The sequence below is a fragment of the Lepidochelys kempii genome, chromosome 23, assembly GCF_965140285.1.
Source record: "Lepidochelys kempii isolate rLepKem1 chromosome 23, rLepKem1.hap1, whole genome shotgun sequence".
NCBI lineage: Eukaryota > Metazoa > Chordata > Testudines > Cheloniidae > Lepidochelys > Lepidochelys kempii.
In genome coordinates, this window is record NC_136402.1 from 16649365 (window position 1) to 16672818 (window position 23454).

Consider the following 23454-nt stretch of genomic DNA (forward strand, 5'->3'; position numbering starts at 1 on the left):
AACCCAGGAGTCCTGACTCCTGGCCCCCTCCCACGCTACACCCACCCTACAGGGCCCCCACCCCCGCAAGGAGCCCCCATCGATCACAGACAGGGCTGTCAGTGGTGTAAATAGCCCCCAGGCAGCCTCCCACCCCCAGCACTGCCCCCCGCATCCCATCAGCCCCCGAGAGACAGGCCCCCCTAGGGGCTGGGATCTCAATTCAAAGGATATCGATGGGCTGGGGAAACAAACCGCCCATCAGCTCCCCAGAGCCGGAGAGAGAAGCCCGGAGTCCTGACTCCCAAACATACACCCCTGGTCTACCCACTAGGCCCTACTCCCTCCCTCCAGCCAGAGGGAGAACCCAGGAGTCCCAGCCCCGCCCTGCCCTAACCGCTAGACCCCACCCCCTCCCAGGGCTGGGGATGGAACCCAGGCGTCCGGCTCCCAGCCCCCTCCCCCTCACTCACCTTCTGCCCGCAGGATCCAAGCGGGGGTATCTGCTGCAAGCGGTGGGCGGCGTCCTGAGACCCCGGCCCCCGAGCCTCCCCCAGGCTGCGAACGGGACCCTCCCTGCGACCCCCCGCTCGTTCCTGGGGGCAGCCCCCCTCCCTTCGCGTCCCTCCCCCACCTGCTAGCCCATCCCCCCCTTCCTAGCCTCCCTCGCCCCTCCCCCGCCCAGTGCCCCTCGCCCGCCCAGTGCCCCTCGCCCAGCTGCTCGCGGCGGCGCCGGGGCCGCCCGGGAAAGTGGGGCGGGGGGGGTTGGGGGGGGACACGCGTCTGGAGGCTGCGCGGAGCGTCAGAGCCGGGAGGGAGGGACCGAGGGATGGAAGGGGGGGCAGGCTGGGGGAGGGGCGAGAGGAGGTGGGGGGAGGGGTGGGGCCATAGGGAGGGCTGGGGGGAGGGGGGTAGGCGTCACAGGGGGAATGGTGGGGGCCTGGCGGAAGGGGTAATAGTGGGGGAGGGGTTCTGGTGGGGCTGGGGGGAGGGATGGGGCGAGAGGGGTGGGGCTGGGGTGAGGGGGCAGGGGGAATGGTGGGGGCCTGGGGGAAGGGGTAATAGTGGGGGAGGGGGGCAGGCATCACAGGGGGAATGGTGGGGGGCTGGGGAAAGGGGGCACAGCCCCGGGGGGTCCCAGAGGGGGATGCCTCATGCTAGCCCTGGGCGTCACCAGGGGCCCGAAGGCGGGACGGGGACAATGGGACGGGGTGTGTGGGGGGGTGTCTGTCAGTGACGCTACTAGCCTCTGATAGGCACCTCTGGGAGGGGAGCGGGGTGTAGTGGGTAGAGCAGGGGGGGGCTGGGAACCAGGACTCCTGGGTTCTCTCCTGGCTCTGAGAGCGCAGCGCTTGTCACAACCCCAAGGCCAATTCCCCCATTGGCTGACCCCCTGGGGTCCTCCTCCCCCCCCCCCAAGACTGGAGGAGGCATCTCTGGCTGTTCAAATAAACCTCTTTATTTGCGCTTCAGGCCATAGGCCCCGTTGTCCATTATGCAGGGGGCCAGGAGTAGCCCCCGGCCCGCCCCACAGTCTGTCTCCCCCACAGTGCCACTTGGGGGTCCCCTTGTCTTCCAGGGCTGCCCGCTCTAGACGGGCAAGCGCTGCTGGGGGGAGGCATCTCTTTGCACACACCCCCAGCACAATCCTTGGTCCGCTCCCCAGTTCCGGGGGGGGCCGGCTGCCCCTTTGGCATGGCGGCGGGGGGGGGCGCACTGCAGCAACAGGTGCTGCCTGCAGGGGGCAGCATGGAGCTGGTAGGTGCCCCTGTCGCTCCAGGGCAGGGGTCTGGGTGCCACCCCCCCAGCTACGCCGTCCCCCATTCTCTGCCAGTTCCGGGTCTCTCCGGGCACAGGTGCTGGGCTGCCCCGGCTCCGGCTGTGTCTCTGCGGGGTGGGGCTCCATGTACCCCAGCTGCGCCCAGCCCTGCTCTCAGCGGGTGCTGTGGAGGCGGGGGGCAGGCCCCCGGTGCCGGCCAGGGCTCCCCGCCCAGCGCCGTCGGCGCCCGTAGCCCATGGGGTCGGCCATGTCCTTCCGGGAGTCATCTTTGTGGTCGCTGGCCCCGATGTGGTACAGCCAGTTGAAGAGGTGGTGGGTCTGACACGTGCCCAGCTGGCACCCACGCCCGGTCGTCTGCAGAGAGAGCTGGCGGGGGATCCGGCGCTGGGGGCTGGGGGAGAAAGAGAGTCAGGACTCCTGGGTTCCATCCCCGGCTCTGGGAGGGGAGCGGGGTCCAGTGGGTTAGAGCAGGGGGGCTGGGAGCCAGGGCTCCTGGGTTCTCTCCCAGCTCTGATGAGGGAACATCTGCCCCCCGTTCCTCCCCCCGCCCCTTGGGAGTGGAGGAGGGGTTCTGGCCCATGGGGGTGCCGGTGCCCCATGACACCCCATCCCTGCCCCTAAACTACCCGGAACTTACCTCCTGGGCAGGCCAAGCGCCTCTCCCGCGCCCTCCGGCTGGACGTACCATGGAGGCCTGGCTCCAGCTGCTGGCCTGGGCTCCTGAGGGGCGGGCGCTGCCAGGGGGGGCCCCCTCTGTGCCCCCCACAACTGCTTCAGGAAGGAAATCACAGGCGGGGGGTACCATCTACAACAGAGAATGGGGGATTGTGAAAACAGTCCCAATGTGGGGGGAGCCCCCCAACCCTTCACCCACTCCCCCCCACAACCCCCTCCACTCAGCATCCCCCCCCCAGCTGTGTTCCCCCCACCCCAATGGAAAGCCCCTCCTGGCTGGTGTCTCACCCTGCCCCGCCCCAGCCCTCACCTGGCCATAGACCCACCGTGCCCCTCTCACCTGGCCGGGGGCTCCCCCATCTGTTGCGACTCACACGGGGCTGCCAAAGTCACCATGAGCAGCGAGACCAGTTCGAGGGGCACCATGGCTGAGAGCCTAGAAGAGAGCCAGCCAGTCAGCAGAGGAGAGAACCCAGGAGTCCGGGCACCCCACCCCACCCCCATCCCTGCTCCAACCACTAGACCCCACTCCCCTTCCAGAGCTGGGGAGAGAACCCAGGAGTCCGGGCTAACTAAAGCCCCCATCCCGGGGGCAGGTGCGGTACCTACCCCTGCTGTCAGGGTGCGGGGGGGCTGGGCGCGGTGCCGATGTCTGTCTGTCTGTCTGTCTGTCCGGGTGGCTGGTGAGGATGGAGTCGCAGCCCGGCTGGTCCCCTTATATCCCGGCTGCCGGGGGGGCGGGGTGGGGGAGTGACGGGGGGGGGAGGCTTCTTACAGCTGTCTCGGAGTGTGTGGGAGGGAGATACCGGGCGGGGGAAGGGCTGGGACTTTATAACCCGCCCCCCGCCCCAAGGGTCTCAGCCGAGGTGGGGGGGTAAAGGCTGGTTCCCCCCCCCGATTATCGGGCAGGAGGGGTCACCCCGCCCCCTGCCCCCTCTCCTACGCCCCGCTGTCCCCCCCGCAGTGGGGCACTGAAGTACGTGCCGGGCCCCACACACCAGGGGGCCGCGGATGCGAACTCTCACGTCTCCCGGGCTGACTCACCGCCGCCCCCCCCCAGCCCCAGCCCCCAAAGGGATCCGGCTGGCACGTGTCTGGGATGCTGGGGAGAGCCCAGGGCTGGGGGGGCAGGGGCTGCGGGTCGGTTGTGAGGGGCACCGGCAGGGCTGGTGGGGGGCCTGCAGGTCTGGAGTGAGGGGCACCGCCAGGGCTGAGGGGGCTGCCGGTCTGGAGTGAAGGGAACCGGCAGGGCTGGGGGGCCCTGCCAGGATTCCCAAGTGGGGGATGCCCTGGTGGGGGAGGGGTTTTGTACAGGCTCCCCCTCCCCCCAGTGCCTTGAGCTGGAATTCCCCTGCCCCCCTCCGCGGAGGTAGGAAATTCCCTGCTAGAAACCCCTTGCTCCTCTGGCCCTGATGTGGGGGAGGCAGAACTGGGGGGGCTCAGTTAACAGCCTCCCCCTCTCCCCATATCAGGGATTCAGGTGCTAGGGGATAGGCCGAGGTTCGGGGTGTTGTTCAGAAGGAACTTCCCCCATGCACCTCACATGTGAATTAACCCCCCTTTGCACACTTGTGTGACAGGTGGGGGTGCTGCCCCCCCAGGGTTAGGACGGGCACCAAGGCTCCCCTGAAACCACAGACCCTTCCCAGTGCTCCCTGCCCCACGTCTCCCCCCACCAAAGTTCCTAGTGCCCCCCACACAAACAATTCCCCCTGCTCCCCGTCCCCCACCAGGTGAGCTGACATGAAACTTGGCTCAACAGAGCCCGATTTCCTCGACTGTGGGATGGGGCAGCATACAGGCAATACCCCCCCCCCGGGGGCTGCTGGAGGCTCGGGAAAGGGTGGGATCACAGCAAGAGACTGGGGGGGGGAGCCTGGGGAGCAGGAAATGAGATTTTCCCCCTGACCCCAACTCATAACCCCCCACCAGGGCTCCCCTTCTGGGGTCTATCCTGGCTCTGAGAGGGGGTCTAAAGGTTAGAGTGGGGGGGGGCGGAGCTGGGAGCCAGGACTCCTGGGTTCTCTCCCCAGCTCTGGGAGAGGATTGGGGTCTAGTGGGTAGAGCAGGGGGGCTGGGAGCCAGGACTCCTGGGTTCTTGGGGAGGACAGTGGGGTCTAATGGAACATTAGAACATCAGAACGGCCAGACTGGGTCGGACCAAAGGTCCCTCTAGCCCAGTGTCCTGTCTGCCGGCAGGGGCCAGGCGCCCCAGAGGGAATGAGCAGACCAGGGGCTCATGGAGTGATTCATCCCCTGGTGCCCATCCCCAGCTCCTGGCGAACAGAGGCCAGGGCCACCATCCCTGCCCAGCCTGGCTAATAGCCATCGGTGGGCCTAACACAGCATCCTCTGACAAGGAGTTCCACAGGTCGACTGTGCTGGGGAAAATGAGTGGTTGCGGGGGGGCTGGATGCCAGGACTCCTGGGTTCTCTTCCCAGCTCAGGCCATATGGGGAGGGGGGCGGCCCCGGCTCCTTCTCCTCCTTGTCCTTGGAAGTGGCTGGTTTTTCCGCAGCACCTGGAGGGCTCCCGACAGGAAATAACACAACCGGGCTGCGTATGCGTCTTGTGTGTGCTGGGGGCTGAGAACAATGGGGGGGTGCGGGGGGGGGGAAGCAGCTGGGACGCGGGTCACAGGCAGGGGGCGGGTGACGCAGGTGCCCAGCCTAGAGCTGCGAAACACACTGTGTGAGTGTTACTCCAGCACAATGGGGCACCAGGGCTCCTGGAACGGCCAGGCCTGGGGCAGGGGTCAAGATCTGGGATGGGGGCGAAATCTGGGGACCCCAGGCCAGGGGAGTGGGGTGGTCAGGCACTGGGCCTGCATGTGCGTCCCCCTCCCTGGGCTGGTCCTGCTCTGCCTTGGGGGGGCACTGAGCCCCCCCCATGCCTCTGCCCTAGTGAGCGGCTGTCGGGCCAGGCTGGGAAGCCGGATGCGGGGCAGGAAGTGCCCGGTGATTGTTAGATGCTTTTAGACACCACCTGCGTGTGGGGGCAGACGATGGGGGGGGGGGGGGACGGTGAATCTATTTCCAGAGCTGAGAATTTGTTTATATTTTTCCTTTAGTTCCTTGAACTTTGGAAGTGATTTGGAAGGATAAACAGGCGGAAACCGGGGGCGCGGTGACCGGGACAAACGCTGCCTCCACAACATGCCCCCCCCGCATCTGCGCTGGCAGGGGGGCTGCGGGTCGGGAGTGAGGGGCACCGGCAGGGCTGGGAGGGGGACAGGGCTGGGCTAGCAGGGGGCTGCGGGTCGGGAGTGAGGGGCACCGGCAGAGCCACACACACTTGGTGGACCCCCCTCCTCCATCCTGCATGTGGCAGGTCCGGGATCGTGGGGAAATCCTGGGTCGGTGGCGCTGCCTGGCATCTGTTGGCAGCCAGGCCCTTCCCGGCACAAGAAGGAAACGGCCCCAGTGCTTCTGGGGGGAAACAATTATCCCAGGAGTAAATATTTATCACTGGGACGTAAGGCGCAGCCATGAGTCACGCGCTGAGCCCTCCATGAGAGAGCCGGGCACTGGCAGAGCCCAGGGCCGGGCTGGCAGGGGGCTGCGGGTCGGGAGTGAGGGGCACCGGCAGAGCTGTGGGGAGCCCAGGGCCGGGCTGGCAGGGGGCTGCGGGTCGGGAGTGAGGGGCACCGGCAGGGCTCGGGGGGGGACAGGGCTGGGCTGGCAGGGGGCTGCGGATCAGGAGTGAGGGGCACCAGCAGGGCTGTGTGGAGGGCAGGGCTGGCTAGCAGGGGGCTGCGGGTCGGGAGTGAGGGGCACTGGAAGAGCTAGGGGGGCAGGGCCGGGCGAGCAGGGGGCTGTGGGTCGGGAGTGAGGGGCACCGGCAGGGCTGCGGGTCGGGAGTGAGGGGCACTGGCAGGGCTGTGGGGGGGACAGGGCTGGGCTGGCAGGGGGCTGCGGGTCGGGAGTGAGGGGCTACTGTTTACCCCCAAGGCCTCTGTGACTTCCCATCCCCACCCCGCCGACATTCAGCATCATTCCTGCAAGGTCAGGTCGGGGGTGGGGGGCAGATGGGAACAGAACCCAGGTCTCTGCCTGTTGCCTGCCAGAATGAACATGCAGGGTCTATGTGCCAGACCCCCCCCCCCGAGCTGGGGAGAGAACCCAGGAGTCCTGGCTCCCAGCCCTGAGCTCTGCCCGCTAGACCCCTCCCCTCCGCTCCCCGAGCTGTCCAGGGAGCTGCTCCTAGACGCCCCTCTCCAGCCTGCCCCGACCGGCTCTGTTGTGAAATGGGCCGGCACTGTCCACGGCCGGGTTCTTGCCCCCGGTGCCCCGAACAGCAGCGGGAGTGGGCGGGGCCACGACACGGGTTCGAGCAAAGGGAGAAGAGGAACCAGACCTCAGGGAAATCAGGCCTGGATTCCCAGCGGCACCAGCCCCCAGGGGTGGTACCAGGACCCCCGTCTCTGGCCAGGCTGGCACAGTCCTGGGGCCCCGCCTGGCGCCGCCCTCGGCCCGGTCTCTCTCCGGTGGCTTCTCCTGTCGGCCCCTGGGAGCGAGTCTTTGCACTGGACGTTCACCAACCCCTCCGGGCTGGGGGCTCGGGAACTGCTCGGAGCCAAGCCGGGCAGGATTTGGAGGGCAGCGTCTCCCCTTGGGGTGCCCTCCCGCCAGGGCCAGGAGCCTGCTCGGCTTCAGTGCCCTCCTGGGTGTGTCCCAGAATCAGCCCCCCCGTGCATCCCGTGAGCTCCCCACGGCGAGCCCACCCCGATGGGACCCTTGGGGAAGCCTCACCCTGCCCCCAAAGGGCCCTGCCCCCCAACCCCACAGCCAGCCGGGACCCCCAGCCAGTAACACAGCATGGGGCAAAACTGGTCCACCTTGGGGGGACCCCAGAGCTTGGAGCCCTGGACTCCCCCCCTCAAGTCCCAGACCAGGAGACTCACTGACCCCTTCCCACAACCCCACCCCAGACCCACCCGGTGCCCCTCCTCCGTCCTTTCTCCCTTTCCTGGGCCAGCAGCCCACCTGCTCTGCGCCAACACCTCCGGGCCGGCTGGCTCCCTGCGGGGACGGGCCCCGGGCACCAATTGCCAGGCTGGCCGGTCTCTGTGCCCAGGCGGCCCAGCGGCGTATCCCACCTGCCCTCTAGGGGTCGCTGCAGCGCTCACCCCCCCCTTGTCCCACCACCTCAATACTTGAGTAACACACAGGGGAAACTGAGGCACGCACCCAGTATTCTGCGAAAACACTAAGACCAGTCTCGCTGCATCGCACCTGCTGATCCCTCCACATGGGGGGCATGTGTCCGTGTATGTGTCTGTGTGTCCCTGTGTGGGCATGGGGCCGGTACCTGGCAGGACACGGTACCTGGCAGGACCCTTCTCCCTTGACTGGCTGCATAGTTCTGCACCGTGGCATGACTGGGTGGGCATGGTTGCCAGGGGACACCTCCCAGCCAGCAGGCGCTCACCCACGGGGGACCCCTGAGTTTGACCAGGACATGAAGCCGGGCCTGGGGTACCCAGATGTGTTGGGGGAAGTGGGGGGACAGTTTGCACCCTGTGCTAATGAGGCTGGACTCAGGGGGGAGGGATCTGGCTGGAGAGCAAAGGGAGTGGGGAGCTCAGAGGGGAGGGCCAGGGAAGGGGGGTTGGCACTACCCAGGTACCACAAAACTTCAGCTCCCCAAGTCTCCCTCGCTCAAGGGCGTCTGCCAGCCCCACTGCGGCCCCCACGGCTTTGGAGAACCTGCCCCACAGGTCCCCTGGTGCCCCGGCCCCTCAGGGGCTGGGGTGTCCCACAGGCTAGCTTCCCCGGCCACTCCCCTGGCCAGGTGTCTGCCCCCTCCCCCACCCCGCCTGGGTCTGCTCCCCAATTTGCACCTGACTGCTGCCCCCTGAATCAAGGGGCCCAAGCTGGGAGGCTCAGGGCAGGTGGGACCAGTCTGGCCTGATGCTCTAGGGCTGGTTCTAGGGGGCTCTAACCTGCCCCCCTGTGCACCCCCACCCAGCTCTTCCCCTCCCATGCTATGCTGGAACAAATTTGGAATTTTCTGTAGCAATGTTATTAAGCGTGTGTGCGCCTCAGTTTCCCCTGCATTCTGCACAGCTATGGGGTGGGGGGCAGGGGGTTGATTCTGCCCTCGGGACAGGCGATGGGAGCTGGGGGGTGTCCGCCCCATGGGGAGGGTCATTGACAGCGCAATGGGGCCCCCCAGCAGCCAGCAGACACCCTGGAGGGAACTGGGTCTCCCCCGAGGGCCCCCAGCTGGACCCCAAGGGACAGGGGGGCTGGCGGCTGACCTGGCTGAGGTCAGATGGCGGGTTGGGGAGGCCCGAAGACGGGGTCACAGCAGCTGGGCTGGGCTCTGGGCAGGGTCTGAACTCAGGGGACGGCCCGGCCCCCGTCTTCTGCACTGGGGGGGCCCTGCGTCACTGCCAACACCCCCGGGACCCCCGTGCCTGCCCCAAGAGCTGGGGCCCATGGACACAGCTGGAGGCCTCGGGGGGACGGTGGGGCCTAGCCCACTACGGGTTCACAGCCAGAAGACTGGCGCCAGAGGGGGCAAAGCCCAGCCCCTGTGATTCCCCGACGGACCCCCCTGCTCCCCTCCCCCACTCCCCTCCTGTCCCCAGTGCAACCTGCCCCCTCCCCCCAGCCTCCCTCCCTCCCTCCCGTCCACCCTGCTCCTCTCCCCTGTGCAACTTGCCCCCCCTCCCTTTTCCCCAGGCATCAATGGGGCACAGCTGCCAAGAGCCGCCACTAGGTGGCAGCAGGAGACAAATGATTCCCTGCTGGGGGGCGTCCCATTTTTCATGGGGGGAGGGTGGAAGCCCGGGGAGACCCGCCCCACGGAGAAGTGGGGGAGTCTGCAGAGCATGGGACAGGGGCAGCACCAGGGGGGCAGGAGGGTGTCGGGGGCAGCAGTGGGGAAGGGGCCTGGCTCAGAGCTGGGGGGGTCTGAGTGGAGGTAGCAGCTGGGCTCTGGTTCCTGGCCCCCAGAGGGGGGGGGTCAGTGGGGAAAGGAGCCTAGGTCAGGGCTTGGGGGGGGGGGGTTGTCAGATGGCAAGTGGGAGCTGGGCTCTCGTTCCTGGCCCAGGGCGGGGGGTGTTTGCCAGGGATCCAGAGTTGTGGCCGGGGTTCCCCTCCCACACCCCCCCCCCCAGTGGCTGCTGCTCCCCCACCCACCTACTGACCCTGCCATGACCCCCCCCAGCAAGGCTCCGCTCTCCCCCCCCCCCGGGAAACATGGTTTTCCACCCAGCGCTGGGCGGAGACTTCGGTGCCAGGCCACAGCAAGGAACCAGGGCTGGGGGAGGCGGCGGGGGGGGAACCCCCAGACTCAGCCCCCCGCTCGGGACTGGCTTCGCAGGCGGCTGCGGGGGGAGACTGGCCGCAGCCGGGGATCAAACAGGTGACAAAGGGCTCGGGGGCACCTGGTGCCAGAAGCTGTCGTGAAATAATTATCGTCTGCCCCCCCCCCAGCATCTTCTGCAGCTGGAAAAATTTCAGTCGACATGGAAAAAAAAAAATCCCTAAAAATGGAAGTCCCGGAGTCAGCCGCGAAAACTACATTGAAACCAACCGCGGCGGCCAGACCCCTTTATTGTCCACACACAAGAGCAGAGAGATGGCTGCAGGTCGGGAGTGAGGGGCACCGGCAGGGCTGGGTGGGGGAGGGCAGGGGGCTGCAGGTCGGGAGTGAGGGGCACCGGCAGGGCTGGGTGGGGGAGGGCAGGGGGCTGCGGGTCGGGAGTGAGGGGCACCGGCAGGGCTGGGGGGGGACAGGGCTGGGCTAGCAGGGGGCTGTGGGTCGGGGGTGAGGGGCACCGGCAGGGCTGGGGGGGCCCAGGGCCGGGCAAGCAGGGGCTGCGGGTTGGGAGTGAGGGGCTCTGGTAGGGCTGCGGGGGGCAGGGCAGGGGTGACTAGGGGGCTGCGGGGGGGGGAGTGAGGGGCACTGGCAGGGCTGGGGGGGCCCAGGGCCGGGCAAGCAGGGGCTGCGGGGGGTGAGGGGCTCTGGTAGGACTGCGGGGGGCAGGGCAGGGCAGGGGCAAGCAGGGGGCTGCGGGGCGGGGTGAGGGGCACTGGCAGGGCTGGGGGTACGCAGGGGGCTATGGGTTGGGAGTTGTTCTTGGTACGTTGAGTCTTTGGGGTTCCAGGACCCTGCGGGGGGCTGCGCAGTTTCCCACCCCCCCTTCTCATCCATCCTCTGCACCAGGGTTCGCTGCAGCATGACACTGGTACAAGGGTTGGGAGAGAGTGGGGGGCAGAGAGAGGCCTCCCCAAAGCCACCTCGGGGGAACCCCAGGATCCGTCACTCGGTGGGACGACCTGCGAGAGAGAGAGAGACAGACAGACACAGGGGCTGGAGTCAGACGGGGCAGGGGAGATGCAGGGGGGAAAATCAAGCAGAGGGTTGGGGGATCCCTTCTGAGATCCAGCCCCCCAGGATCCCCTATCTGGCTGGGAGGGGTTGAGACTCTCCCCCCCCCCCCAAGTTCCTTCCCTTTTTCATGTCTGTTTCGGTTCCGTGTCGGTTTCCGAAGCAGAATCTCACGGGGGTGGGGAAGAGGGGAGAGGACTCCTGGGGGGGCAGGGAGACACTGGAGAATTGTGGAGGGCAGATAACAGTGGGGGGGCAATTGCCCCCCAACCCCAATGCCAGGCAGGCCCCAGAGAACCAGAAGCAAAATCCAGTCCCCGCTCCACCATCTGAGCTGCACTGTGGCCCCCCAGTGACACTCTGCCCCCCCATGCCTCCCACCCGACCATTCTGGCCTTTAATGCCACCCACCTTCCGCTCTATTCTTTCCCACAGGCCCCCCCACAAAACCCCCAGGAACCCTGGGGAGGAGGATGGAGCAGGCCTGGGTCAGGCCACTTCCTGGGGGGAGCAAGGCACAGCCCCTGCACCTGGGACATGGGGCCCTGCAAGGACAGGGGCCCCAGGGAACAGAAGGGCTCACCCCCCCACCTCCTACTACACAGACACCCCCCCAGTCAAGGTCAGGGCCCCCATCACGCTAGGCACTGCACAGTCCCGCAGTCCTGCCCCGAGGAGTTCCCCGTGTGAACAGCCACAACAGATGGCGCCAGGTCAGGGCTCAGCCAGATGGATCCTTGTCCCTATTACTCGTAATGACCCCCACCCCCTCTGCCACCACCCCTTCTGCCTAGTAATACTAGGTTCCTTGGCAGATCTACATGGGCCTTGGGTCCCCTGCACCCCTCCCAGGAGTGAATAACCCAGGGCCCCCAGATGGGTGCACCCCTAGAGGGCAGCATGGGTCTCCCCACCACTGTATCTCAGCACCCAGAGTCCTCAGCCACTTCCCCCCCCCCAAAACCCACCCTGGGTTTTCGCCATAGCTCTGGGAAAGGAGTGGGGACTAGTGGTTAGAGCACATGGGGTGGGATTGTCTCAGGGAGCCAGGACTCCTGGGTCCTCTCCCAGGCTCTGGGAGGGGAGTGGGGTCTAGTGGTTAGAGCAGGGGGCTGGGAGCCAGGACTCCTGAGCTCTCTCCCTGACTCTGGGAGGGGAGTGGGGTCTAGTGGTTAGAGCAGGGGGGTGCTGGGAGCCCAGACTCCTGGGTCCGATCCCAGGTCTAGCCGAGGATGGGGGACGAGTGGTTAGAGCAGGGCGCGGATATTGTATCAGGGAGCCAGGACTCCTGGGTTCTTTCCCTGGCTCCGGGCCGGGGGGGGGGGGGTCTGTGGGAGGGTCAGAGAACCCAGGCGTCCGAGTAACACCAGCCACCACTTACCCTTGGCCGCTCGCGTCCCGTCTGTACCCCGCATCTCCCCCCAGCCCCGCGCCAGGCTCAGCCTTTAAACCCCCCCGGGCCCCGCAGCCAATGGGGCGCGGCGGGAAGTGCCGCTTCCGGCCCGGGGGGAAGCGAGCGCCGAGAACCGGGCTCCAGCCTCATAAACAGGAAGAGACGGGGCGGGGGGAGGCGAGAGAGAGATACGCGCACGCAGCCTCGCTGGTGGCACCCGGAGGGGAAACTGAGGCACGGAGAACCCAGGAGTCCTGGTTCTCAGCCCCTCCCCCCCTGCTCTCACTACTAGACCCCACTCCCCTCCCAGAGCCAGGGAAAGAAGCCAGGAGTCCTGGCTCCCTTCCCCCGCTCCCTCCCTGCTCCTCTTCATAGCCAGGAGTCTCTGGCTCCTGCGGGGATAGCCTGGCCCCCTAGCTCAGGGATGGGGCAACAGTGGTGCCCTGGGGCTGGGAGACAGGGGTAGGAAACAGGCTGCAGCTGGCTTGGGTGTCCACCCCCCAGCTCACAGCTCCCACCCCCCAGGCCCAACTTGTTCAGGTAGATCCCCCCTCAGCTGTGTGTGTGGGGAGCCCAGGGCGGGGCTGGCTGGGGGCTGCGGGTCGGGAGTGAGGGGCACCGGCAGGGCCAGGGGGAGCCCAGGGCGGGGCTGGCTGGGGGCTGCGAGTCGGGAGTGAGGGGCACCGGCAGGGCCGGGGGGAGCCCAGGGCGGGGCTGGCTGGGGGCTGCGAGTCGGGAGTGAGGGGCACCGGCAGGGCTGGGGGGGCCCAGGGCTGGGCTAGCAGGGGGCTGTGGGTCGGGAGTGAGGGGCACCGACACGGCTGGGGGTGGGGGGGCCCAGGGCTGGGCTAGGAGGGGGCTGCGGGTCGGGAGTGAGGGGCACCGACACGGCTGGGGGTGGGGGGGCCCAGGGCTGGGCTAGCAGGGGGCTGGGGGTCAGGAGTGAGAGGCACCAACAGGGCTTGGGGGGGCCCAGGGCTGGGCTAGCAGGGGGCTGTGGGTCGGGAGTGAGGGGCACCGGCAGGGCTGTGGGTGGGGGGGCCCAGGGCTGGGCTAGCAAGGGGCTGGGGGTCGTGAGTGAGGGGCACCGGCAGGGCTGGGGGGTGGGGGGGCCCAGGGCTGGGCTAGCAAGGGGCTGGGGGTCGGGAGTGAGGGGCACCAACAGGGCTTGGGGGGGCCCAGGGCCGGGCTAGCAGGGGGCTGCAGGTCGGGAGTGAGGGGCACCGGCAGAACTTGTGGGGGGAGCCCGGGGCTCCCCATGTCCCACCTCTTTGTTAAGCCCCCTGCGTCCTCAGCCCCCAGGGAGCACACACCCCTCAGGTGCCCCCCAGCCTTTGCCATGCCCTCCCGACCACATCCTCCCACAGGGAAGGTATCAGGGGTGGGGGGACGGGTGGGTGGGTCTCTGGTTCTCACGTTGGGGGTGGAGGGGGACAACGGCAACAGGAACCGAGAGGCAGCCGCACCCCGAAAGGGTTAATAACAAAATAGCTGGGCAGGGGGGTGGGGGCGCTGCAGGGTCACAAACCTCAACTACAGAGGGGCTGCGGGTCGGGAGTGAGGGGCACCGGCAGGGCTGGGGGTGGGGGGGGCAGGGCTGGGCTGGAAGGGGGCTGCGGGTCGGGAGTGAGGGGCACCGGCAGGGCTGGGGGTGGGGGGGGCAGGGCTGGGCTGGAAGGGGGCTGCGGGTCGGGAGTGAGGGGCACCGGCAGGGCTGGGGTGGAGGGGGGCAGGGCTGGGCTGGAAGGGGGCTGCGGGTCGGGAGTGAGGGGCACCGGCAGGGCTGGGGTGGAGGGGGGCAAGGCTGGGCTGGAAGGGGGCTGCGGGTCGGGAGTGAGGGGCACCGGCAGGGCTGGGGGTGGGGGGGGGCAGGGCTGGGCTGGGCTGGAAGGGGGGCTGCGGGTCGGGAGTGAGGGGCACCGGCAGGGCTGGGGGTGGGGGGGGGCAGGGCTGGGCTGGAAGGGGGCTGCGGGTCGGGAGTGAGGGGCACTGGCAGGGCTGTGGGGGGCACTCTGTCCCACACCTTCAAGTCCAGAATCCTCTTTAGATCTCCTCCTTCACACTCCAGTCCCCCATCCCAGGCCGCCCCACACCCTGCACCCCCCAGCCTGGCCTAGCCTGGACCCTGCACCCTGATCCCAACTTGGACCCCCCCCGCTCTGCACCCCCCATTCCAGCCTGGATGCCTGTCGTACACCCCTCAGCTGGCGGGGTGCAGGGGGGCAAAGTCACCTTAAGGACCCCCCCTCGGCCCCAGCCCCTCGGCCTGGGCTCCCCATGCCCCAGCGCTGCTGCGACCTGACCAGGCAAGAGAGACACTGACCCACGGGGGATTGGGGTGGGGGGCATGAGGGGGCAAGGGGCAGTGGATGTGGGGGTCAGTAGAGGGGCAGGCCAGGGCAGTAGTTTTGCCCCAAATATTCCAAAACCCTAAATCAGGCCCCAAACCACCTAGATTCTCCCCCAGGTCTGTGGGGCAGCAGCCAGGTTTGGGGGGACGGGGGGAGGGGGCTGGTCCTCACTGCCTCCCGGGACTCCAGGAGCTGGGAATTTATCAGGGACACCCCCACAGCTGTGTCCTGCAGTGTCACTAGGGCTGGAGGAGAGCGGGGTGGGGTCCCAACAAGGTGGAGGGAATGAGGGGCAGTGGGGTGTGGACTCTGTGCTGGGGGGCATTGGGGGATGCTGGATTTAGGGGGGTCCCCCCTGCTGTCTCCACCTCGGCTCCCGTCCCCCCAGTGCTGAATCCAGCCCAGATCTTCCCACCCGGCCCTGCCTGGCCCCTTAATGTCGGCCTGACGCTGATCTGTCCTGACACCCCCCCCCTGCCCCCCCCACGCCCCCATCACCCTGGGGGCTGCATCCGGCTCCCTGTCACCAGCTCTGCTGCAGTGCTGCTGGGCGGGGGGCAGGAGGAGGGGGACAGCGGATGGAGGGGGGCAGCGGGAGAAGGAGGGACAGCGGATGGAGGGGGGAAGTGGGGGGGATGGGGGGACACCGGATGGAGGGGGGCAGTGGGGGCGGTCTGGGGCAGCAGGGGGATGGGACAGCAGATGGAGGGGGGCAGTGGGGGTGGTCTGGGGCAGCCAGGCTGGGGGGCGAGTGGGACTAAGGGGCTGGGATGAGGGGGCAGGGGGTATCTGCCCCCCACACACACCTGGTGTCCTCCCCACCCCACAGCGCCCCCTGCTGGGGGAAGCCAGAGCTGGAGTAGCCAGGAGCCCCCCCTCCCCGTTCCCCACAGCACCCCCCCCCGGCTGCTGAAGGGGGGGTGACACTAGCGCAGGAATAGCTGTGGGGGGGGGAGCAGAGCCACCCCCCACCCCGGATGCCCCAGGTGTTTCCTCCGCAGGCCCCCCGGCCCCCCCCCCCCGCCCTTGTTGACAGCCAGAAGCCGTTTCCGGAGGCAGCCGGGCGCTCCCGGGGCTTGCTGCCGGCTGGGGTGTTTATTGTAGGGTCTCCCCGGCTGGGAGGCGGAGGGCCCGAGGCTCTGATGGTGGGCGCGGGGGCGGGGGGGGGGTCCTTTCCCACACAGCCAGCCGGACAGACGGACAACGGGGGCCTGTTGTTATTTACAGACGGCCTTTATTGACACACCAGACAACCTACCACAGCGGGGGCCTCAGAGGGAGGTCAAGGGGGGGTGTCAGGGGGCTGGGGGGGGGACAGGTCAGGGGTTGGGGCGGGGGGAGAATGGGGGCCCTTTCTCCCCCACCCCCCAGGATCTATCAGCCCCAGATGGGTCCATCCCTGCAGGGAAAGTTCTGGGGGGTGAGCGGGGCTGGGGGGGCAGACAGCCCCCTCTCCCCTGGTGATGGGTCTGTGGGGGGGGTCGCCCACTATCCCATCATGCCCCAGGAGGACAAGGAGCTGGCACATTTCCCAGAATCCTTTGCCAGCCTGGCCGAGTTGACGTGTCTCCCAGCATCCTTTGCGAGGCCTGAGCGCTTCTCCCAGCATCCTTTGCCAGCTCCCCCTGGTACTTTACTGCCCCCCCTCTCTGGGGGTGAGGGGAGGGGAACACTAGACAGGGGGGTGCCCCAAATCCCCCCAGGGGGAGGGGAGGCGGACATGGGGAAGGGCTCGGTAATGGGGGGGGTTGTACCCCCCCAACACACGCCACAGTGGGTCACAGCGTCTCTAATAGACAAACTCCGACATGCGGGAATGGGAGGGGGTGACTGGGGATTGGGGGGGCAGGGGGCTCCCCCAGACTGGGGGGGCAGAGGGCTCCCCCTTCCTGGCTAGGACTTACCCTGGGCAGCTGGGGGAATCCCCACACCACCCCCAACCCCAGCCATGGGTTCTGCCCCCCTAAGGGGGCGGGCACGGCCTCCGCCCTGCCCCCCCCGGGAAGGATCTGTTTTCTCCCATCATTACAGACGGGGCCAATATTGAGGGAGCTCCGGGTCCCCGCCAGGGACCTGCACAGGGACCGACACGCCGGGGGAGATGAGACCTGGGGCAGAGAGAGACGGGGTGTTAGGCGGGCAGGAGAGAGCCCCCAAGGACCCACCTGCCGCAGAGCCTGTGCCCAGGGGCAGCTGGTCCATATGGGCTGTGACAGGTCGTGGAGCCTGTGCCCAGGGGCAGCTGGTCCACACGGGCCATGCCAGGCTGCAGAGTCTCTGCCCAGGGGCAGCGGATCCATATGGGCCGTGCCAGGCTGCAGAGTCTCTGCCCAGGGGCAACTGGTCCGTACAGGCCGTGCCAGGCCACGGAGCCTGTTCCCAGGGGCAGCTGGTCCATATGGGCCGTGCCAGGCTGCAGAGTCTCTGCCCAGGGGCAGCTGGTCCACATGGGCCGTGCCAGGCTGCAGAGTCCTCTGCCCAGGGGCAGCTGGTCCACACGGGCCGTGCCAGGCTGCAGAATCTCTGCCCAGGGGCAGCTGGTCCACACGGGCCGTGCCAGGCTGCAGAGTCTGCCCAGGGGCAGCTGGTCCATATGGGCCATGCCAGGCTGCAGAGTCTCTGCCCAGGGGCAGCTGGTCCATACGGGCCATGACAGGCTGCAGAGTCTCTGCCCAGGGGCAGCTGGTCCATATGGGCAGCACCAGGCCTGGGGATGTATAAGAGACCAATGCCCATCACCCACTAATCCCATAATGCCTTGGGGTGGCCCCAGTGGGTGGGGGGTAAACCAAAGCGTTGACGTTGCTCCCAGAATCCTTTGCCCGCCCCTGGCGTTAGCCCTGCTCCCACGATGCTTTGCCCCGGGGGTGCCCCCCCTCACCGGTGGAGGTGCTGGAGCCGGTGCCCAGGCTGGGGCTGCCCATGTGGGCCGGGAGCTGGGCCGGGCCATAGGGGTCGTAGCCGCGCCCCGCGGAGCCGCCCGGGATCATGCAGGAGAAGGACGAGGTGCCCTGGCTGGCGACCGGCTGGACAGCCTGCGGGGGGGGGCGGGGCTGTGAGACACCTTTGCTGAGCCCCCTGTAACCCCCCCCGGTCTGAGTCCCCCCCTAACCCCCCCGTAAACCCCTCTGGGCTGAGCCTCCCCCACACCAACCCCACATACTCCCCCGGGCTGAGTCCCCCCTCACACTGACCCCATGTACCCCCCGGGGTTGAGGCCCCCCCATACACTAACCCCACCCCTCAGGCCGGGACCCCCCCCCACTTACTCCTCCAGGCTGAGCCCCCCCCACCGACCCCACGTAACCCCCACAAACCAAGTCCTCCACCCATGCGGACCCCACATACCCCTTCCCTGGGCTGAGCCCCCCCCACACCAACCCCATGGATCCCTCCCAGGCCAAGCTCTCCTCCCCACGGACCTCCCCCAGGCTGAGCCCCCACACCCCACATCAACCCCACGTACCCCCCCAGGCCCTCTCCATGCACCCTCCCCAGCAGGTCCCAACCCCCCTCACCTGCATGGGGAGGCTGTTGGCCATGGAGAAGCTGGGCAGGGGTGGGAGGGCTCCGTAGCTGTTGGGGAGGGGGCCGTCACTGCGCCCCAGCATGGCACCTGGCGGGAGAGGACAGTCATCCACCGGCCAGGGGTGGATATGGCGTCCCTTGGGGGGTGTTTTGGTGGGGGTGGGTTGGGGGTAGGCACACAGCGGGACCATTCTTAGTGTTTTATGCTGCGTGCCTCAGTTTCCCCTGTGTGTTACTCAAGTATCTTGGTGGTGGGACGAGGAGGTGTGAGCGCTGCAGCGACCCACGCGCTATCTCAGAGTGATATTGCTGCCCGGCCGCCTGGGCACGGAGACCGGCCGACACTCTGCAGCCTGGCGACTGGTGGGGTGGGGGGGCGGGTACTTGATCTGGCAAGTGGTAGCACAGATTGGGGTGTGGGGGGGTGGGGGGTGGAGGGGCTGAGGGAGCCATGGGAGACCCGTGATCCAGCAGACAGTATGGATGGGGACAGGAGGGCGGGGGGGGGCAGGAGGCAGTGGGGATGGGGGCAGTAGAGGGGGTCCCAGGGGGCAGTGGGGATGGGGGGCACTGGGGGGTACCTGGGTGTCAGTGGGGATGGGGGGTACTGGGGGGTACCGGGGGCAGGGGGGATGGAGGGCAGTGGGGGGATGCCAGGGGGCAGCAGGGGGGTACCTGAGCCGGCGGGGGGCGCGGCCGGGAAGGCCCCGCTGCCAGGGAAGGCCCCGCTGCCCATGCCCAGGTGCCCGGACCCGCCCGCCTGGCGTCGCTGGTTCCGTAGCTTCTCCTCACGCCGCCACTTGGCCCGTCGGTTGGAGAACCAGACCTGCGGGGGGGGGGCAGGTGTCAGGGGGCCTGTGGGGGGGTTCCCTCGGGGTGGTGAATGGGGGTCCCCGTTGGGGGGTCGGAGATCTCCCTTGGAGTGCGGGGTTTCCCCATGGGGCTGTGCCAAGGGTCTCCCCACTGGGGGCTGAGGGATTAACCCTGGAGCCAGGGGGTCTCCTTCGGGGCAAAGGTGTCCCTCTGGCGGGGGGGGGTCTCTCTTGGGACACCTCTGGGGATCGGGGGTGTCCCTGGGTTTGAGGGGTCTCCCTTGGGGTAGGAGGGCCCTGAGGGGACATGGGGGGGGGAGTCTCCCTCACCTGGATCCGGGCCTCGGGCAGGTCAATCTTGGCAGCCAGGCGCTCGCGGGCAAAGACGTCGGGGTAGTGAGTCCGCTCAAACTCTGCATGGGGGGGCAGCACAGTCAGAGACAGGGCCCCCCGCCAGGCCCCTGTATCTCTAGAGCCCTCTCGGCACCCTCAAAACCCCAGTGCCCCCCACCAAGTGCTGCCCTCGGAGCCTCCTGTGCACATGGAACCCAGGGCTCCCTGGTCCCCCCACATCTCCAGCCCCCCTGGATACGCCCAGGGCTCTCCAGGTCCCCCCGCATCGCCAGTACCCCTGGATACGCCCAGGGCTCCCCAGGTCCCCCCGCATCGCCAGCCCCCCAGATACGCCCAGGGTTCCCTGGGTCCCCCCACATCTCCAGTACCCCGGTGTGACAAATTGGGAAAGTTCTTAACGTTTGCTCGTTACGTGTGTGCCTCAGTTTCCCAGTGTGTCTAGGTGGTGGGATAAGGGGGGTGTGAGCGCTGCAGCGACCCCTAGTGGGCAGGTGGGTGATGGGGTGGGGAGTATTAACCTGGGAATGTTGCAGGGGCGTTTCGCTCCTTTGCCAGCTGCATTGGTACTGATGGTGGGGGGGTACCGGGGGGGGGGCTTCCCTGGGGAGCAGGGGACCTGAGCCCAGCAGGGGGCTGGGGCCAGGTGACACCTTCTGCCCGGGACACTGGACAAAGGCTGGAGGAGGGGCTGGGAGGGGGGTGACTGGGGGAGGCAGTGGGAAGGGGTTTCAGTTTGGGGCTGGCTGGTGGGGAGGCCCAGAACTGGGGTCTGGGTTCCCCAGCCCCCCAGAGGGACCTGACTGAGGGGTCCTGGTCTCTGTACCTACCAGCTCTGGTTTAGACCATGCTCCTGTCGGCTAACAGCCCTTCTGTGTTCCTGGCTGGCTGAGAGCCCCGGTGAATCGCAGGAAGTGGGGGGTCAGTCTCCTGGTTTGGGACTTGTGGGGGGGGGGAGGAGTCCAGGGCTCCATGCTCTGGGTCCCCCTAAGATGGACTTTGCTGTCTGTGCTCACCAGCTCTGCCCCACGCTGTGTCACCCACTGGCTGGGAGTCCCGGCTGGCTGCGGGGTTGGGGGGCAGGGCCCTTTGGGGGCAGGGTGAGGCTTCCCCAGGGGTCCCATCGGGGTGGGCTCGCCACGGGGAGCTCACGGGGTGCTGGACGCGCCGCGGTCAGACCCAGGAGGCACCAAAGCCGAGCAGGCTCCTGGCCCTGGCGGGAGGGCGCCCCGAGGGGAGACGCTGCCCCCCAATCCTGCCCGGCCCGGCTCCGAGCGGTTCCCGAGCCCCCAGCCACGCGCTATCTCAGAGTCCCCCACGTCTCCAGCCCCCCGGATACACCCAAGAGTGACAAAGTGGGATTATTGTTCATACTATTTTGTCTGTGGATCCGAGACACCCTGACAGCCCCTGGCCTGTGACGCCCCCAGAGTCCGGCTCAGCCCCCCCCCCGGCCCCCCATCACCTTTCTCCAGGGCCTCGATCTGCTCCTGGCTGAAGGACGTTCGGTTCCTTTGCAGTTTGCGTTTCAGCTGCAGCCGGAGCTGCGAGTCGTCCGGGGTCCTCGGCCCCGGGCCCGGGCAGGGGCTCGGACTCCAGCTGCTGGCAGGTGTCTGGGGGTGCGAAGTGGGGAGACGCATCACCCCTCCCAGGGAAGGGTCTGTGGGAAGGGGAGCCCCCCTATGGCTAGCTTCCCCCCGCCCATGGGGAAAAGGGCACTGGGCAGGCCGGGCTGGCAGGGGGCTGCAGGGCGGGAGTGAGGGGGCACCGGCAGGGCTTGGGGGGGGGCAGGGCCGGGCTGGCAGGGGGCTGTGGGGCGGGAGGTGAGGGGCACCGGCAGGGCTTGGGGGGGGCAGGGCCGGGCTGGCAGGGGGGCTGCGGGAGGCAGGAATGAGGGGCACCGGCAGGGCTGGGGGGGGGGCAGGGCCAGGCTGGCAGGGGGCTGCGGGGTGGGAGTGAGGGGCACCAGCAGGGCTTGGGAGGGGGGCAGGGCCGGGCTGGCAGGGGGCTGCGGGTCGGGAATGAGGGGCACAGCAGGGCTGGGGGGGCAGGGCCGGGCTGGCAGGGGGCTGCGGGGCGGGAGTGAGGGGCACCGGCAGGGCTGGGGGGGCAGGGCCGGGCTGGCAGGGGGCTGCGGGGCGGGAATGAGGGGCACGGGCAGGGCTGGGAGTCATGAGTGAAGTGGGGGACGGTGATGTTGGGGGAGGCTGGATACATTCTCCCCCATCTCTGTCCCCCCGCAGATCCCCCCCGCTGCTCCCCCCTCCCAGCCGTGCCCCCCCGTCCCGGCGCTGCCCGTGTCCCGTATCCAGGCCCACCAGCTGGTGCTGCACCCGGTGCCCGCGGGGGACACAAACCCGCCCGTCAGCTCTGCCACCCTGATGCGAAGCGACAGCCCCGGGCTGGGCTCGGCCCCCCCCCCAGCATGACGCTTCCCAGCCCCCGCCGGGCAGGTGACAGGCCAGGAACTGAGCGCCAGAGCAGGGGGGGGAGGTCTGACCCCCATCCCCTGTTCTGCCCCCATCACCAGCCTGGCCTCACCCCTCAACTATCCTTTTTGGGGGGGGGGCTCCGCTGGGGTCACAGCGAGAAACATCCCCCAGCAACGGCGGGGGGGGAGGGGGATGAAGGAGGCGGGGGAGCATGGTGGGAGAAGGAAGGGGAAGAGGAAGGCAGTGGGGGAGGGGAGTGGTGTGGGGGGCACAGGCCGGGGGGGGTCGGGGGGGATCCCGGCAGTGGGGGCAGGGTGCTGTGGGGCACACAGGCTGGGGGGGGGTCCCAGCAGCGGGGGGGGGGGAGAACAGGCTGAGGGTTCAGGGCTCCCCCCTCCCCTGCCCCTGCCCCACACCTACCTGGGTTGGGCTGCCCGGGGACCAGCCCGTCCGGGTACCAGTCCTGCCGCCCGCCCCAGCCCGTGCTCTGAATGTTCAGCATCTTGATCTTCTCATACATCCCATCTGCCCCCATGGACCGGCGCCGGGGCGGCGAGGGGCGGCCGGGGGGTCACCCCCCAGGCAGGGGACGTGGGGCAGCAGCCGCCCTGGGGGCCTGCAGAGAGCCGGACGAAAGACACAGCCGGTGAGCGGGGGTGCGGCGATGCGGCTGGCTCTGGGGTGGGGAGTGGGGATGCAGCTGGCTCTGGGGTGGGGCGCGGGGGGGCCGGCGACGCGGGGGAGCAGACGTCTCTGCCGCGAAATCAGCAGGGCCCAGGCACTGCAGCGTCCTCCACAGGACCCCCCTCTCCCCCCCAGGGGTGCAGCTGCCGTGCCGGGGGGCAGGGGGCGCTGGGGAAGGGGGGGGCTTCTCCTTTGCCCCTCACTCCTGACCCGCAGCCCCCTGCTAGCCCGGCCCTGCCCCCCCCAGCCCTGCCAGTGCCCCTCACTCCCGACCCCCAGCCCCCTGCTAGCCCGGCCCTGCCCCCCCCAGCCCTGCCAGTGCCCCTCACTCCTGACCCCCAGCCCCCTGCTAGCCCGGCCCTGCCCCCCCCAGCCCTGCCAGTGCCCCTCACTCCCGACCCCCAGCCCCCTGCTAGCCCGGCCCTGACCCCCGCCCACAGCTCCACTGAGCCGGGGTCCCAGCTGCATACTCCCCTTGTCTGTGACTCACACACAAGGGAGCCGGGCTGGGGGGCAGGGGGGCTGGGGGGGGGCTCAGGTTTCTAGCTCTGTACAGGGGGCTGGGCCCAGCTATCCCTGCCTCTGGGAAGGCTCTGGTCCCTGGGCCCCAGCGCACAAAGGGGAAAACTGAGGCACAGGGGAGGATGGCTTCTGTGGGGATGTGAATTCTGCTGGACACCCACCGGAGCCTCCATGAAGCCCTCACCCCCCATGTCACAGTGAGCCATTGGGGGGCACTGAGCTGAGGCGGGGGCTAAAGGGGCTGTGGTCAGCCCCCCAGGCTGGGTTGAGAGTGGTTGGCCCCTCCCTGCAGTGGGGCTGGGGAGAGACAAGAGGGACCAGACAGGCTGCCCCAGATAGCGGCAGCTTCGGCCGGCTGTCTCTGTCCGTCCGTCCGTCCATCCATTTCTGTCCATCCGTCCATCCTTCCATCTGTCCATCCATCCGTCCATCCATCCATTTTCTGTCCATTCGTCTCTGTCCATCCATCCATCCATCCATCCTTCCATCCATCTGTCTGTCCGTCCGTCCATCCGTCCCTGTCTGTCCATCCATCCATCTGTCTCTGTCAGTCCATCCATCTGTCCATCCGTCCGTCTCTGTCCGTCCGTCCATCCGTCCTTCT

The 23454-nt window shown here is 68.4% G+C and overlaps 2 protein-coding genes across 2 annotated transcripts; both read right to left on the minus strand.

Moving 5' to 3' along the window:
- Window positions 1-1416: 1416 nt before the first annotated feature.
- LOC144929663 (uncharacterized) lies at window positions 1417-3141 on the minus strand. The gene is made up of 4 exons (XM_078850013.1): window positions 3044-3141; window positions 2775-2870; window positions 2397-2564; window positions 1417-2150 (listed from the first exon to the last, which is right to left on the minus strand). Exons 2-4 carry the CDS (start codon window positions 2858-2860, stop codon window positions 1913-1915), a joined length of 492 nt encoding a protein of 163 aa, XP_078706139.1. The 5' UTR covers window positions 2861-2870; window positions 3044-3141; the 3' UTR covers window positions 1417-1912.
- Window positions 3142-16546: 13405 nt separating this feature from the next.
- LOC140902122 (paired box protein Pax-6) lies at window positions 16547-22179 on the minus strand. Its single transcript, XM_078850047.1, is given in 8 exon segments — window positions 16547-16629; window positions 17403-17574; window positions 18040-18137; window positions 18725-18875; window positions 19192-19274; window positions 20678-20769; window positions 20771-20825; window positions 22065-22179. Coding segments are annotated over 8 exon segments (849 nt in total).
- Window positions 22180-23454: the final 1275 nt, after the last annotated feature.